General features: G+C 42.6%; 1 protein-coding gene across 2 annotated transcripts in view; it reads right to left on the minus strand.

Annotated features, from left to right (window-relative positions):
* The window catches only part of LOC137347289 (E3 ubiquitin-protein ligase HECW1-like), a 630,030-nt gene that overhangs the window by 190,723 nt on the left and 421,773 nt on the right, over positions 1 to 17,534 (minus strand). For both annotated transcript variants that reach the window (XM_068011682.1, XM_068011674.1), the window contains 2 exons: positions 9,185 to 9,264; positions 3,915 to 4,036 (listed from right to left, as the gene is read on the minus strand). In XM_068011682.1, the coding sequence (XP_067867783.1) occupies positions 3,915 to 4,036; positions 9,185 to 9,264 (202 nt within the window). The remainder of the gene's footprint in view (positions 1 to 3,914; positions 4,037 to 9,184; positions 9,265 to 17,534) is intronic.

Genomic DNA, 17,534 nt, shown 5'->3' on the forward strand with positions numbered 1-17,534 from the left:
TCAGAGATTAAATATTTGAACGCTGCCGGCAATAAAATTTGAATACTGATTCACTATCCTAACAAGAAACTTAATACAACACAGCAAATACTCTGATAACACCAAATTGTGCTCAAACTCATCTTGGAGAGGAGCTGGCATTTATTAATACGACAGTGCAATATGTATTATGGGTCATGGTTAAAGGGATGAACTCAATTTATTTTAATTTCTTGAACAGGGTTTGCCTAGTTTATAAGGTTGACGTTGTTTATCGGGTTGTCAACCTTCTTGGATTGTGTTGGAGTATCCCAGAATTAGCGATAAAATCTCCCAGAGATTCCTGCGAGCAATCCAACAGAAGAATTGTAAGAATATTTTTTTCACCCGTTTCACTCTGGCCAGACTTGCACTAAACAGCAGGTCCACAATGTGTCCAGGACGTAACGTGGCCCTGGCAAAACCACACAATGTACAGCAGTTTCTGAAGTTCAGAGGACTGTGGGCACTTAGTTACCATGAGGATTGAGATGTTGAGCAATCAATGGCAAGAGCATGGGGATTGGGCAGTTGGAGGGTGGAAGGTCATGTGATGAAACCTCCTCAAATATTGTCCAGTCTGAATTGGCAACCCTTCCCAGTTTCTTTACCTAGTACCAATATCTAAAGGGCTTTGTCAGAAAATTATGAGACAAACTATATTAATCATATCTCAGTGAGTGTGTTCATATTAATTTGAAAGGTAACATTCATTTTGAAGGTACAGTAACTATCGACTGGATTCCAAAGTAGCTTAGCGTAGATTAGAAAACAAGCTGTGGACTTCTTGGTAGGATTATATTGTGTACTGTCTCACAGAGACAACTGGGATGGTTCTATGTTATAAGGTTGATTTCACTTCAGTGATAAAACATTTGAAAGATGAACATTTGTCTGAAACTTAACTGCCTTCCTAAAGGACATGGGACACAGTAGGATGTTTGCCAGCCAGTTCTTCTGGTTCAAATTTAAAAAAAACATTTCTGAGCTTGTCGCTTAAGCTATATCTCCACTTTAAGTAAAGCGTCTAACACTATGGCTGGAATTTTGACAGAAGGCCCAAGATCCTGCCACTGGGAATGAAAGCAGGTCCTGAGCCTGTTTGGGTGGACAGCAGGACCCCAATGGCCCGCCTCTCAGAACTGTGGGTCCGGCCCCAGCACATTAAAAAAAATCTTACCTACCCTTGAAGGGCACCTCAACATGGAGGTGCCCTCTTCTTCCTGCAGCCTTGACAGTGCCACCGATAGAGGGTTATGGGGGAGGCAGGCAGGAAAGAGGAGTTGAGGCTACGATTAGATCAGCCATGATAATATAACATGGTGCAGTGGGTTCGAGGGGCTGAATGGCCTACTCCTGCTCCTATTTCTTAAGTTCTTATGTACAACAGACAATCACGCAGAATTCATCAAATTTTTAAAAAAAGATTTAATAGCTGTTTGAAAAAAGGAATATTAAAGAGGATGGAGAACAAGCACAAGAGTGTGATTAGACTAGGTGGTTCCTGTGGAGAAAAACCTCTAGTACCAACTTAATGGGCCACATGGTCTGTTTCTGTGCTGTGAGTCACAGAGTCATAGACATTCTATGATTCAATGATTTGATTTCCAGTAGACCTAATGCATGTCCTTGTTACAGTTACAGGGTCACGCATTTTGGTACAAACCAGAACGATCAATTCGCATTATACTCAGCAACACAATTATCACCTTCCAGGTCTGAAAGGTGATCGGACCCCTGCTGGTAAGTAGATAGGATGGTTTCATTGCACTTCTTAAATGTTGAATGTCATGATGTGTAATAGTTTCTAAGGTGTTATGTGGCTCCAGCAGTTGTCTCCCAGTACAGATCCATCTAAAATAATCTCCACTTTATATTAAGAGTTTGCACTGAATCTGCAGGGCTATAGAAGTAAATTCAACAAGAAAATTTACCACAGCAGAAATTTAAATAAACTTGTTACGTCATTATTCTCAAGTATCCTTTATCAAACTATATTTTAATATTTACTTTATATTCCACTGAAATATAGTTTTATTCCAGTGCCCTCTTGACTGGGACTGACATTCCTACATATTTCCAATGCTGAGACTTTGAGATATATAGTGGGTGGGAGGAATTTTTGCCCAACAGGTGCAAAATGTGTGGAGTGCCTGTTGCACTCGCCTGATGGTTAGAGCAAAGGGATTATTTTTCTTTATTTATCCTGATGTATTTGTATTGTATTTACCATATAGTATCCTTTAAGCTATTTTGAGTTATGATTATATAATATTCATTTATTGTTCCTCTCTTTCCCATTGCCCGTCCCTTTCCTTTTTGTTTCAGGTTACCCCTTTGTTTCAGTTTTCCTCTCAATCTCATACTTTATTTACACTCTTTCTTTTCTCTCCTTCATTTTGCAATCTGTCTCTGTAGCATTTCTCTCTCTCTCCTTTACTCGCAATAATTTATTCGATTGTATACTTTCTCAGAATTTTTTGGTCGCTGTCATATTAGAACCTCTCATAAAGGCACGCAAGTGGGGACAACATTTTAAGGAGCCTTTATTACAGTCTCCAAGGAAAAAGAAATCTGGAGACAGCTAGAATAATTACATTACATGCAGATTAGACATCATAGTGAAGGCAATCGGAAACTAGCCAAGAAAGAAACTTTCAGCATCTCATTTGTCTTAACGAAGCCAGTTATCAGAGAGGTAGAGAGGTCACTTGTAAGTCATTTCCTTATTGAGTTTATAAGTCAGCATAACTGGACACAAAAGCATAAGTAGTATCTAGATCACTTATTATCGAAAGAACAAGAATGTTTGACGACAAAGAGTTTATCAAAAGAAATAGTTTGTCAAAGATCAGAGAGCACAGAACAGGACAAAACATGGAATACAAAGAAGAATGTAAACAACAGAAGGGTGCAAAAGACATATAATAGTGAGAACACAGTAAAGAGCAGAGCAATGAAGAATGTATCATAATACACGGTGCAGCAGTGTAACAGCACAAAGGCAATACAGGTAGCAGGATAACAGCACAGCAATATAAAGCACAATGATATGGAGAATACAAAAATGCAGAGAACATGGAAATAGAACAGGCAGCCCAGTGAATTTAGATCACATGGAAAGGAAACCATAGAGCAATCCAAGAGAGTAATGCAAAAATCGTAAGACAATTTTGAGCATAGCAATGCCAAACAATGCAGAACTATTACATGTGCAGGAGCAGAGGGACCTAGGTGTATATGTGCATAAGTCATTGAAGGTGGCAGGACAGGTTGAGAGAGCGGTTAATAAAGCATACAGAATCCTGGGCTTTATTAATAGGGGCACAGAGTACAAGAGCAAGGAAGTTATGTTGAACTTGTATAAGACAATAGTTCATCCTCAGCTGGAGTACTGTGTCCAATTCTGGGCACTGCACTTAAGGAAAGACATGAGGGCATTGGAGAGTATACAGAAGAGATTCACAAGAATGGTTCCAGGGATGAGGAATTTCAGTTATGCAGATTGGAGAAGTTAGGTCTGTTTTCCTTGGAGAAGAGAAGGCTGAGATGTGATTTGATAGAGGTATTCAAAATCATGAGGGGTGTGAACAGAGCAAATAGAGAGAAACTGTTCCCACTCATGTAAGGATCGAGAACGAGAGGGCACAGATTTAAAATATTTGGTAAGAGAAGCAAAAGCGGCACGAGGAAAAACATTTTCACACAGCAAGTGGTTAAGGTCTGGAATGGGCTGCTTGAGAATGTGGTGGAGGGAGGAGAGCCGGTGTGGATATGATGGGCCGAATGGCCTCCTTCTGCACTGTAACAATTCTGTGATGTAGGCATTTACTGTTTTTCTGACTTTTATGTTACCAGGGAACACAACAATTGCAGGGATTTAAAAGGGTACTTACATTATTTGAATGCAGCACAGTGAAGAACTCAGGATTTGTGATAAATTTGACTGTTGGAGACTGCAATAACATATTAATTTTCTGAGAATTCACTGGAGACAAAGAGCCTTCCCGTCTCAGTTCTATTAAAATAAGGAGGCAAGATATTATTCCTTAAGCACAACATCACTAAGAAATGTATTCATTTTGAAGATAAGAGGACTTTAAAATAATACAATGTGACTGCATTTTATTTTAAGGTACTGGGTGTGTATAAGATAACCTAACTTTACATTCAGACTCATAGATGGGGAGTTTCTTGAGCAGGCAAAGGGTCATAGCTTTCCTGAGAAGCAAAAGCAACTTGCATTTACAACAAAGGTGGAGAACACCAACTGAAGAGGACTTGGCCGCTTTGTGTTTTATTGCTGGAGGGAGTTTCTCTTCATTCAGTTTTCAGACACATCATTCTGGCTGCAGAAACTTGAAATCGGTCAATAATTTGCAATTAATATGTGAGAAATCTGTTACTGCTCATTTCATCTGAACAGAGCCTGCCTGTGCTCAGCCTTTCATAAAATTAATCGTTCCAAGAATGTAAGGAAGATGAAATTCTTAAAAGAGACCACATCACTTAGGTCAGAAGTGGGGATGTTCATTGATGATTGCACATGTTCAGTTCCATTCACAATTCCTCAGATAATCTCAGATAATGAAGCAGTCGGTCCCCAAATGCAGCAAGACCTGAATTGGACAAATAAGGCCATATGGGTAGAACTTAAAAACAAAAAGGGGGCAATCACTTTGCTGGGAGCGTACTACAGGTCTCCAAACAGTCAGGGAGCTGATATGTAGGCAAATCTCAGAGAGGTGTAAAAGTAATAGGGTAATAATAGTTGGGGATTTCAATTTCCCCAATGTTAACTGGGGTAGTCTTAGTGCGAAAGGCTTAAAGGGGACAGAATTCATAAAGTGCATCCAGGAAAGCTTTTTGAGCCAGCACGTAGAAAGTCCTACAAGAGAAGAGGTGCAGGACCTAATCTTAGGGAATGAAGCTGGACATGTGGTAGATGTGTCAGTGGGGGAGCATTTTGGGATAGTGACCATAACTCTAAGATTTAAGGTAGTTATGGAAAAGGACAAAGATGGACTGAAAATAAAGGTACCGAATTGGGGGAAGGCCGATTTCAATATGATAAAACAGGATCTGGCCAAAGTGGACTGGGAGCAGCTACTTGTAGGAAAGTCTACATCAGACCAGTGAGAGTCATTCAAAGAAGAAATAGTAAGAGTTCAGGGCCAATATGTTCCCGTCAAGGTGAAGGGTAGAACCAACAAGTCCAGGGAACCCTGGATGTCAAGGAATATCGAGGATTGGATAAGGGAAAAAAAGGAGGCTTATGACAGATTCAGAGGGCTGAAAAAGCGGAAGCCCTAGAGGAGTATAGAAAGTGTAGGGGGGTACTTAAAAAAGTAATTAGGAGAGCGAAGAGGGGGCATGAAAAAACACTGATGGGCAAGATAAAGGAAATCCCAATGCGTTTTATAAGTATATTAAGGACAAGAGGATAACCAGGGAAAGAGTAGGGCCCATTAGGGACCAAAGTGGCAATCTGTGTGTGGAGCCAGAGGACGTAGGTGAGGTTTTAAATGATTACTTTTCATCTGTGTTCACTATGGAGAAGGACGATGTAGGTGTAGAGATCAGAGAGGGGTACTGTGATACACTTGAACACATTAGCTTTGAAAGGGAGGAGGTATTAGTGGTTTTAGCAGGCTTAAAAGTGGATAAAACCCCATGCTCAGATGAGATGTATTCCAGCCTGCTATGTGAGCCAAGGGAGGAGATTGCAGGAGCTCTGACATAAAATTTTCAAATCCTCTCTGGCCACAGGAGAGGTGCCTGAGGACTGGAGGACAACGAATGTGGTACCATTATTCAAGAAGGGTAGTAGGGATAAACCAGGTAATTACAGGCCAGTGAGTCTAACATCAGTGGTAGGGAAACTATTGAAAAAATTTCCGAGGGACAGGATTAATCTCCACTTGGAGAGGCAGGGATTAATCAGGGATAGTCAGCATGGCTTTGTCAGGGGGAGAGCATGTCTAACAAATTTGATTGAATTTTTCGAGGAGGTGACTATGTGTGTAGATAAGGGTAAAGCAGTTGATGTAGTCTACATGGACTTCAGTAAGGCTTTTGATAAGGTCCCACATGGAAGATTAGTCAAGAAGGTAAGAAAGAGCCCAGGGGATCCAGGGCAATTTGGCAAATTGGATCCAAAATTGGCTTAGTAGCAGGAGGCAGAAGGTGATGGTCGAGGGTTGCTTTTGCGATTGGAAGCCTGTGACCAGTGGTGTACCACAAAGATCGGTGCTGGGACCCTTGCTGTTTGTAGCGTCTATTAATGATTTAGACGTGAATATGGGAGGTATGATCAGTAAGTTCGCAGATGACACGAAAATCGGTGGTGTTGTAAATAGTGAGGAGGAAAGCTTTAGATTACAGGACAATATAGAAGGGCTGGTAAGATGGGCAGAGCAGTGGCAAATGGAATTTAATCCTGAGAAGTGTGAGATGATGCATTTTGGGAGGACTAACAAGACAAAGGAATATACTATGGATGGTAGGACCCTAGGTAGTATAGAGGGTCAGAGGGACCTTGGTGTACTTGTCCATAGATCACTTAAGGCAGCAGCACAGGTAGATAAGGTGGTTAGGAAGGCATATGGGATACTTGCCTTTATTAGCCGAGGCACAGAATATAAGAGCAGGAAGGTTATGATGGAGCTGCATAAAACGCTAGTTCGGCCACACAGCTGGAGTACTGTGTACAGTTCTGGTCGCCACACTATAGGAAGGATGTGATTGCACTGGAGAGGGTGCAGAGGCGATTCACTAGGATGTTGCCTGGGCTGGAGCACTTCAGCTATGAAGAGAGACTGGATAGGCTAGGATTGTTTTCCTTAGAGCAGAGAAGGCTGAGGGGGGACCTGATTGAGGTACACAAAATTATGAGGGGCATACATAGGGTAGAATATAAGAAACCGTTTCCCTTAGCGGAGGTGTCAATAACCAGGGAGCATAGATTTAAGGTAAGGGGCAGGAGGTTTAGAGGGGATTTGAGGAAATAAATTTTCACCCAGAGGGTGGTTGGAATCTGGAACACACTGCCTGAAGGGGTGGTAGAGGCAGGAACCCTCACAACATTTAAGAAGTATTTAGATGAGCACTTTAAATGCCATAGCATTCAAGGCTATGGGCCAAGTGCTGGAAAATGGGATTAGAATAGTTAGGTGCTTGATGGCCGGCATGGACACAATGGGCCGAAGGGCCTGTTTTGTGCTCTATAACTTTATGACTCTATGGACAACATCCAGGCTTGGGCTGATAAGTTGTAAGTAACATTTTTTAAAAATTTTATTTATTTAGAGATACAGCACTGAAACAGGCCCTTCGGCCCACCGAATCTGTGTCGACCATGAACCACCCATTTATACTAATCCTACACTAATCCCATATTCCTACCACATCCCCACCTTCCCTATATTCCCCTACCACCTACCTATACTAGGGGCAATTTATAATGGCCAATTTACCTATCAACCTGCAAGTCTTTGGCTGTGGGAGGAAACCAGAGCACCTGGCGAAAACCCACACAGTCACAAGGAGAACTTGCAAACTCTGCACAGGCAGTACCCAGAATTGAACCCGTATCGCTGGAGTTGTGAGGCTGCGGTGCTAACCACTGCGCTGCCCATTCATGCCACATAAATGCTAGGAAATGACTATCTCCAACAAGAGAGAGTCTTATCATCTCCCTTGACAGTCAATGGTATTACCACCACTGATTCCCCCACAATCAACATCCTGGGGGTTACCATGGACCAGAAATTTAACTGGACAAGCTACATGAATACTGTGGCTGCAGGAACAGGTCACAAGCTGGGAATTCTGCAGCAAGTGACTCACAAACCTCTTCACCACCTAAAGACACAAGTCAGGAGTGTGATGGAATACTCTTCACATGCCTGGATGAGTGCAGCTCCAACAACACACAAAAAGCCCAGCACCATCCAGGACAAAGCCGTCCACTTGATCGACACCCATACAACACCTTAAACATTTACTCCCTTCACCTCCAGCACACAGTAGCAGCAGTGTGTACCATCTATAAGATACGCTGCAGCAAATCGCCAAGGCTTTTTTGACAGCACGCCCACCATCTAGAAAGACAAGGGCAGCAAGGCATATGGAAATACCACATCTTCCAAGTTTCTCTCCGAGTCACACACCATCCTCACTGGGAAATATATTACCGTTCCTTCATCGACACAGGGTTCAAATTCTGGAACTCCCTCCCTCACATCAATGTGGAAGTACCTACATAACATGGACTGCAGAAATTCAAGAAGCCTTCTTACCACCTTTTTCTCAAGGGCAACTAGGAATGGGTAATAAATTCCATGAATGAATAAATAAATAAGCTACAATGGAGACTTTTCAAACAGGTTGCGCTTATGGAAAAATCAAAAATATAAATGCACTGAAAACGATTCACACTGTACCAGATGAAATATTTGGTGGGTTAAGCACTTGCTACAGATGCCAACATAGTCTGATGTTTGTAGCCCTAATTCCCTCATGAAGATGCATCAACCCTTTAAAATTTAACATTTCTGCAGATGAGATCTCTGCTCTTTGAATCTAGCACCTTTGTACCAATTAGCATTCAAACGCATCAGTTATTAGACATATGTTAAAGGATGTAAAACAGCTCTGAAACATCTGTAGTGACTGCAGAATGCAAGTGATTGATTCCAACTGCTGCAGTTCTGCAGTTCCAGGCCTGTCAATATGTGCACTCCCCCACACGGGGTACTAAGAGAAACAATCAACTCACATTTCCCCTGTGATCACTTTGATCATTTTGTTCATTCTGTTTCCAAGCCTGAAGTAATACTACTTTTTTATTCCTGACCCAGCACTGTCTTTTGGTAATTAACACAGTTTTACTGAGTTCTTCACATGATCATGATTTACTTTTATATAACAAAGGTTTGGGGAAATCAAGACAAAAATGCTGTTAATTACTTCAAATGATTAAATGAAAGGTCACAACAGCTACAGCAAAGGGCCTTGTGAGAATCCAACTGATGTTTCGAGGACATTTTAACTGCAATAATCATGTCTGAGGAAATAAGATATCTGCATGTTATGCTTGGAATTGTGTCAGGGTTTCTGCAGCTAGTTTTGTTCTCACAAATATATATCCAATAAATATACAAACCTGTATTTGATTGAGAGATCTCTGCAGTAGCCTCATCTTCTGACCTGTCTGTTGCAATTGTCCGCTGGATGTTCTGATACCTGTTATCAAACCAGAGTGAGAAATAGTTTCATTGAAATGCTAAAGGCCTAACTGTATGATGTGTTATATCATGGAGTGAGAAGAGAAATAGTGTAATTGCAGTAACATCTTGGGACAAATTAAACTGTTACCGTGGTAAATTATGGATAACACTGGTGACCTGAAGCAGTAACCATCATAGAAATGTATTTCTCCCTTCATTGTGTAAGTTATTTCTTTTACCTTTGACATACTGCGGGCAGGCAGGGGACATGCTCCTAGAATGCTGCTTTTTCTGCTTTTGAAACAATTATTAAGATGTGCCCAAGTACAGCAGAGATTACATTTTCTCTAATTCCCTTCTCCCTCTTCTAGGAAATTCTTCACCTTCTCTTGAAAACCATTCACTTCATACTAGCAATTCACTGTGTGGAGTCAGTTCCTACCATTTTATGGCATGGTGTGTTAGAATGTCTTCATATTGTACTGGCTGGCCTCAGCTAGGCAGTATCTTGTTTACATTACCTGGCTCTGGATTGAACTCCCACAGTTCTATAGATGGGCAGAGCACTGTTCCCAGATGGCAATTTTTAAACATTTTGTGAGCGAGGGCGAGTGTCTTCGCACACTCAACAACTTGCATTTATACAGTGCCTTTAACATAATAAAACATCCCAAGGCACTTCACAGGAACATTATCAAACAAAATTTGACACTGAATCACATAAGGCGATGTTAGGTGAGGTGACCAAAAGTTTGGCCAAAGAGCAAGGTTTCAAAGGAGCATCTAAAGAAGAGAGAGGTAGATAGGCAGAAATGTTTACAGAGGAATTCCAGAATTTAGAGAAGGCAAAAAAAACACGGCTAGGATGCCCATGAGGTCCCAAGGACCACTCTTTAAATGGAGTTTCACATCACACTGGAGTAATATTTCATATAGTATCAGACCCAAAACAATCTGCGGTACTCTCTCTCCCAATCCCTTCCCAAGAATTCTTTCCCCAACCCAATCAAGGGTCAGGCTGCAACCCAACTCAGAACTTGCACCGAGTTCTGCTGTACTGCATTACATCTGCACAACACGATTGCTGTATAATAAACCTTAATGTACCAACAGGGGAAAATTTACCAATCACAGTGAGAAGCCAAGACAAGAAGGGAGTATCAGTTGGAGACAGCGCTACAATGCAGTAGAATTTATTCTCTGATCCCTCTCAGTGCAACTCCCTGCTTGGAATGTAGGATTGATGAATTTACCTTATTGTGTTAACGTTGATATCTGGAATACCAATTTCATTTGTTGAAGCCTTAGGTGCTCGTGAAATTTCTTACCAGTGAGGTATAGGCTTTGACCCCTTTATTGATCTATTCAACTCTGTTTCAACAGTAAGTTGTGGTTCTTATGTTTCAAAAAGACAGCCCTTGAACATGTTTCAGAAAGACAGCTCCTGGCACAACAGTAGGCGTGTGTGCTTTATATTTCAATCAGTAAAATATATGTCAAAAGACTGGATTACATCTATTTTGTAGAATGGAATGAGATAGTTGAGGGAACGATATGAACAGGAAGAAACTTCAGCTTTCCTATTTAGTCTAAATAAACCAAAGGCTGGAATTTGTGTAGGAGGCAGGACTCCTGGCACCGGGCCAGAAAGTTGGGGGGAACACTGCCTCGGCCTTTCAGTGCCCCCCTCACCGATCCCCTCCCCCCACCTCCCCCCACAGCAATTCTCCATTTTTTTTCATCTAAGTGTCCCACGCAGGGATCCCTGTCCCTTTGAAGATGGGGACCCGCCTCCAAGAGCTGCTGGCCAATCACAGGTCCGGCAGCTCAGCAGTATCGGCAGCACCATTGGAAGTGGTGGCCACTGATGGTATTGCAGAAGCCTTGGACTCAGGCCCAGCGCTGGAACCCCAGACCCACGGTGAGTGAGGCGAGGTCACCGGGGCCAGTCCAGAAAGGCCTAGCGAGGAGGTTTGGGGGGGTGGTTGTAAAGCACTGGGGGAGGGGGGTTCCTGGGAGGTTCATTGTTTCTGGGCCAGGGCCCTCCATGGGCCACAGATTGCCCACAGAGGAGGGATCCGAACCCAAACCTGCAGGGAGGACACACCATTTTACAAGGCGCATTCCACGCGTGGCAGAGGCAACCCCATCGCTGGATGGATCCCAGCGGCGGCAAGGAGAGGCCCTTAAGTGGCCGTTAATAGGACACATAAAGGCTTCAATTCACCTCTGGACGGGAAGGCAGTCATCGGTCTATCCCACCCTGGCAAGATCACTTAGCAACAGTGGCAACGGGCCCTCTGCCCCCCTCACCTGTTGCGAATCTATGGGCTGCCTGTATCCGACCTCACCTCGGGGACCCGTAAAATCCAGCCCTGAGAGTGTGAATTTTTATGTATGTGCTTCCCCTCTTAGCCCACGTATTTTTTTTTGTCTTCACTGCTTTCACATTTACACAGTTGAAATCAAGGTCATCTTTACTAAGGAGGCTTCTGATCATTGTTCCCTCAGACTAAATTTAAACTGGAATTTTGAGAGGTGAAAGGCAGTGAGAATTGACAATTCCTTGTAAAGCACAGGATTTTCAAACACTGAGTCTGTCACTCCCTTTCACATTCAGGTGGGTAAATAACGTTTTGATCTTCATTGCCTTTCATCTCCAGAGACTCAAGCTAGACCAACTACTGGACCTTGCAATGAAGGCGACATGTCACTTTGCAAGGAGAGTAGAGTATTAGCTTTCTTTCAGCCTTTCACACATGACAATCTGTCTCAGAGTATTTCCCTGAAATAAGGCCCTTTCTTTTTCAAAGATGTTTAATACTTAAAGACCAGGTAAATAATTAAACTATTACCAAGCTGTTGAGTAACATCCACATCGTTTTGTTTAGACAATTTACCTTGAATTTTTAAACAATATGTACTCAGAATGTAGATGAGTTGAGAAATTCGAAGCACAAGGGAGCTGAAGTAAGAAACACAGTTGGTGTTGAACCATGCTTTGGTTGCTGTCTATGTTACTACTAATGAAAAGTTAGCTCCCTAACAGTTATCCCTCAGTAATTTGTTTAAGCCAGTACCCTTGATGATAATCAGCCGAGATATAATTGTCCAGAGACCTTCTATGGGCTTTTGCACCAGAACTTGCAGTGATTAGAAATCCATTGCTACAAACACTCTCTATGGGTATATGAGACCCACGTGAAGAGACAAGCAACTGTGTATCTGCTAACCAATCAGACTGAAGAACCTATACAGAGGCACACAGAGACGGAATCAGGGCATGTAATGTAGATTAGTTCATTCAATGCCAAAACATGTACAACAAATGAAATAAAGAGGAAAGAAAGATGGAACTAGGAGACAGATAAGAGGCAGAAAGAAAAAGCTAAAAAAAAAAATTCTAAAAATCTTCAATAATTAAAATCAGAAGGAATGAGACACCACACTTACAAAAGTAAATTTTCAGTGCCAGATAGGTTGTTGGCAGTAATTAAGACTTATTACACCATTAACATATTATTTACACTATAGTGGACAAACCCTAACTTTTTCTGGCAAGCTTATTGAGTATCTGTCACATAAATACACCAACTTCATGCTGTTCTATGTGTTTCAATGAGAGTCCCTCCGTGACAGAGATCATTACAGGAAAACTTCTGGAGGAGAAGGACAATTCAGACAGCAAATTCCTGATTTTCACATTTCACTGAGTATGCACAGTCATCGGAAGTTGCCCAATTTACACTTTAATGACAGTGAGTGCCGAGAGCCTCTCTGTTATTTTTACAGCAAAATCTGGACCATTATCAGTACTTAGTGTTTAGGCTTTTTTTTGCAGAAAGCAAATATAGAAATGGACAGGACAAAATAATTTAAGAGTTAAAATAATTCTTTACAGCTCCTTTCTTTTGAAGAGAGTGTTAATTTATTATTGAATTCTATGTTGATCTCACCAGTTGGCCTTTCATTTCTGACATTACCTTCTTACATCTAGCTGATTTCTCACTAGGATCAAAAACAAATGAGGATGATTCAATTTCCTCTACTTAAAATTAATGGATGGAAAATCATGGGCTATGCCCCCATGACTTCCTGTGATGCAGCTCATGTGAGTGCCACTCCCCACTGGGAGCACAGCAGCATGGAATTGACCTTTGTATATCAATTTCTTCTTTAAATAGCTTAAGTTGACAATATTCAAGTACACATCTAGAGTTACAATGTATTATTTGCTAATGTATTCATAACCCATTGATTATCCTGTATCTAAATACATATCCTGCCTATTTTAAGTCAGTAGAGTGGCATATGCACTCCCAGTAACACATCTATATTCAGAAAACTCACTTCGCACTCTCTTACATTAAGCCAAAGTTTTACAATATCCCTTTATTAGCTACAAAGAAAATTATACCCAAATACCATAAAAAATTTCTTACTGAGATATCTTCACTGCTTTCTTCCTCAGTCTCCGTACCATGTGACTTCTCATCTTTGATGATTTCAATGCCCATCTCAATTCATCGTGCTCAGTCTCTGAGTTCACTAACCTCCTAACCTCCCTTAATCGCTCCCTCCATATAAATTCTCTAACCCATTCTCTAACCCACCTCTTTTGACTCCTTCACTGTTTCTAAAATGTCAGACGGCTTGGGCTGCATTTTAAGACTCCGTCGCCAAAATAGGTGGTGGGCATAAAAAAATGCAGCCCTCACACATGGGGACCACATCACGGAGCCAGGCTCATTTCCATGGCCATGGCACCCACCCTCCACGATGACGGCATTCAGCGCCGGCGCCATTTTTAAAAGGCCAGTAATGGTAAAGTTTGAAAAGTGAATGGACAAGTGTTTCCATGCATTCTCCCACCCCTCCCAATGGCATATCACAACAATTCTGCCCTTTTCTCTCCTGGAATAAATATATTGAAAATTTGACCTTTCATAGAGAGATACAGCACTGAAACAGGCCCTTCAGCCCATTGAGTCTGTGCTGACCAACAACCACCCATTTATACTAATCCTACAGTAATCCCATATTCCCTACCACATCCCCACCTTCCCTCAATTCTCATACCACCTACCTACACTAGGGGCAATTTACAATGGTCAATTTACCTATCAACCTGCAAGTCTTTGGCTGTGGGAGGAAACTGGAGCACCCGGCGGAAACCCAGGCGGTCACAGGGAGAACCTGCAAACTCCACACAGGCAGTACCCAGAACTGAACCCAGGTCGCTGGAGCTGTGAAGCTGCGGTGCTAACCACTGCGCTGCCCCAAATGCTCGGCACCTTTGTCCTTTAACCCTTCCCATCACCCCCATGACCAATCTGAGTCATTCTAACCCTGCTCCCCCTACCCACACAGAGAAAAAACCTCTTCCCCCCCACCTCCCCACAGCTGTCGCGCCACTTTTCCCAGAATGGGGATTCGAAGGCATAGCATTGTCGGCCGCCAGAATGAAGATTACACCATGCTGGAAGAATCGCTGCGGCCTGCATGGTAAGTAGCAATTAACATATTTTAATACAGTGAGTGGCAGGTCGGCCGCAATGAGGCCTCGGCGCTGCCGCCGAGATTGGTATGGGGCCTACCGTCGTCAGGGTAAGTGGCGGGACTCTGCTGTACCAATCTTCATTGCCCTCCCCCCACCACCGTTCCGGCAGTCATTGACTTTGGCCCTCACTACAAACTCCATTCCCTAGCCACTGACTCCATCCATTTTCCTGGCAGCTGTCTGAGGCTGAAACAGACTGTTCACAACCTTGGTGTCGCACTTAACTCGAGCTGAGCTTCCGACCGAGAGCTGGATTTTATGTTGGGCGGACGGGAGCTGGCCAGCGACGTAAAAGTCGATGGCAAACCCGCTTCCGCCTAGCCCAGGGATTTGTTCCACATTTTACGGGTCCCCGGACTTTAACAGTTCTGAGGTGGGACTTCCACCCGCTTGAAGTTGAGCTCATTGAGCTGCCGGCCAATCATCGAGCAGGCAGCTCTTAGTCCCAGCAGTGCCATAGGGAGCAGTGGCCACTGCTGGGACCAAAGCCCAGCCAAGGACATGGAGCCAGGAGTGTAGGTAAGTTTGGTTTGCCTCGCCAAGAGTAATTGGTCGTGCCCCGGCAAAGCATGGGTGGTCGTTTGGGGGGAAGAGGGCTGTCTTGTGTCCTAGGGGTGGTTGGGAAATGGGGGCAGCCCTCAATTGGGCACCCTGTGCACGATCGTCAGCAACCCCTGCCCCCCCCCCCCACCCCGGTGTCGTTGAGAGGTCGCCAAGTTTCACTGGGCGGCCTTTCACGTCTCCAAGTCGTCCGCTTGCCATGGGTAAAATCCTCATGGAGGCGGGCGAAGGCCCTTAAGTGGCTGTTAAGTGGCCACTTAAGGGCCTTGATTGGCCTGAGGCGGGGGGTCCATTTTTTGCCCCCCACCACCAACCCCCCCGCCCTATGTAAAGTGGGGCGGAGGCAGCAGTGGGTCAGGAAGGCTTCCTGGAGCCTCCCGCTCAATTTTACGCCACCCACCGCTACCATCCGGCTCGCTGGGGTGACGTAAAATTTCGGCCCACATATCCACACCATCAGTAAAACTATCAATTTACAGTTCTGTAACCATGCATGACTCTGCCCATCTCACCGCATCTGCTGCTGAAACCCTCTTCCATGCCTTTGTTATCTCTAGACTTGACTATTCCAATAACCTCCTGGCCGGCCTCCCATGTTCTATCCTTCATAAACAGGAGGTCATCCAAAATTCTTCTGCCCATGTCAGAACTCGCATCGAGTTCTGTTCACCCATCACCCCTGTGCTCGCTGACATACATTGCTCCAATTAAAGTAATGCATCGATTTTAGAACTCTCATCTTTATTTTCAAATCCCTCTATAGCCTCGTCCCCCTCTATCTCTGTAATCTCCTCCAGTCCTACAGCCCTCTGAGATATCAGAGTTCCTCCAATTCTGGCCTCTTAAACATCCCTGATTTTAATCACTCCACCATTGACAGCCATGCCTTCAGCTGCCAAGGTCTGGAATTTGCTCCTTAATTCTCTCTTCCCTCCTCCAAGATACTCCTATAAAACCTACCTCTTTGACTAAGCTTTTGGTCATCTGTTTTAATATTTCCATATGCGGCTTGGTGTTAAATTTCTTTTGATAACGCTCCTGTGAAGTGCCTTTGGACATTTGACTATGATCAAGGCAGTATATAAACACAAGTTGTAAAAAAATCATACCTGTATCCAATAACTATTAGTTTGAGTTTGTTGAACTGGTGAATTAACTGTGTGATCTTTGATTGTTGTTGATATGTGAGATGTTTTGCAAAAGAAATTTGATTTAAAAGATATTCAGATTTTACTAGAAACATGAGGTGAACTGGAAATGTTAGTGATTATAAGCATTTTACTTGTTAATTTAGGTAATGTAATGTTTCAACTATGACCAGCACAGTTACAGATGAACTTAATTGTTCACAATTGGACTACGATAACCTATTTGTTGAAATATTATAAATTTGAATTTCATGGACAGAAATGATTGATTTTGTATTTGTTCAGGATCACTCTACCCTCATAAAGCCATCTGGATAGGTTCCAAGGGTCAGAACATGCCAGCGTTTCTTATGCATTTATACAGTCTGGAAATTATGTACTAATCTCCTGAGGAATTCTGAGACAGAGAGTACAAAAAGCACCCTGGATCAGTTACAATGCACAGAGATGAAGATAATCATTAATAGTCTTTACATTGTGCAGATAATTCAAAGCAGAAACCATGGGATGCAGAAACATATTCAATCGTTTGGGTTAATCGAAGTTTCCACAACGGAGATTAAAAGAACTTTTGAGGTGGAATTCCACTAAGAAGGAGGAATTCCATAAATTCTAAATTATGTTCTGCAGTTCAATAGAGGAAGTGGGGAGTGGAAAATATGAGAAGCTAAATGCTTGGTGCTTCGTGTCTAATTAGACTGCTGAAGACACTACTCAACTTCAGCAAAGTCTCTCAACTCAGAGAAAAACTTCCCAGATATATAAAGTTATATTTTTAACTGCGGAAATGTTAGCTAGAGCTTTTTATTCTATCACTTTAATTTGCTGTTATTAAGATCGTGCATTTAATGATATTGATTAATTATATAAACTTAACACTTATGGCTAAAATTATGTGAACAAAAAGATTTCTTTCAAATATTAGAAAACAGTCAGTCTTCAGACCTCAATTTATTAAAGGGGGCCCTCCCATAGTTAATTATAATTGAGGGCCGGAATTTTACTTTCGTCGGACGG

The sequence above is a fragment of the Heterodontus francisci genome, chromosome 2, assembly GCF_036365525.1.
Source record: "Heterodontus francisci isolate sHetFra1 chromosome 2, sHetFra1.hap1, whole genome shotgun sequence".
Lineage (NCBI taxonomy): Eukaryota > Metazoa > Chordata > Chondrichthyes > Heterodontiformes > Heterodontidae > Heterodontus > Heterodontus francisci.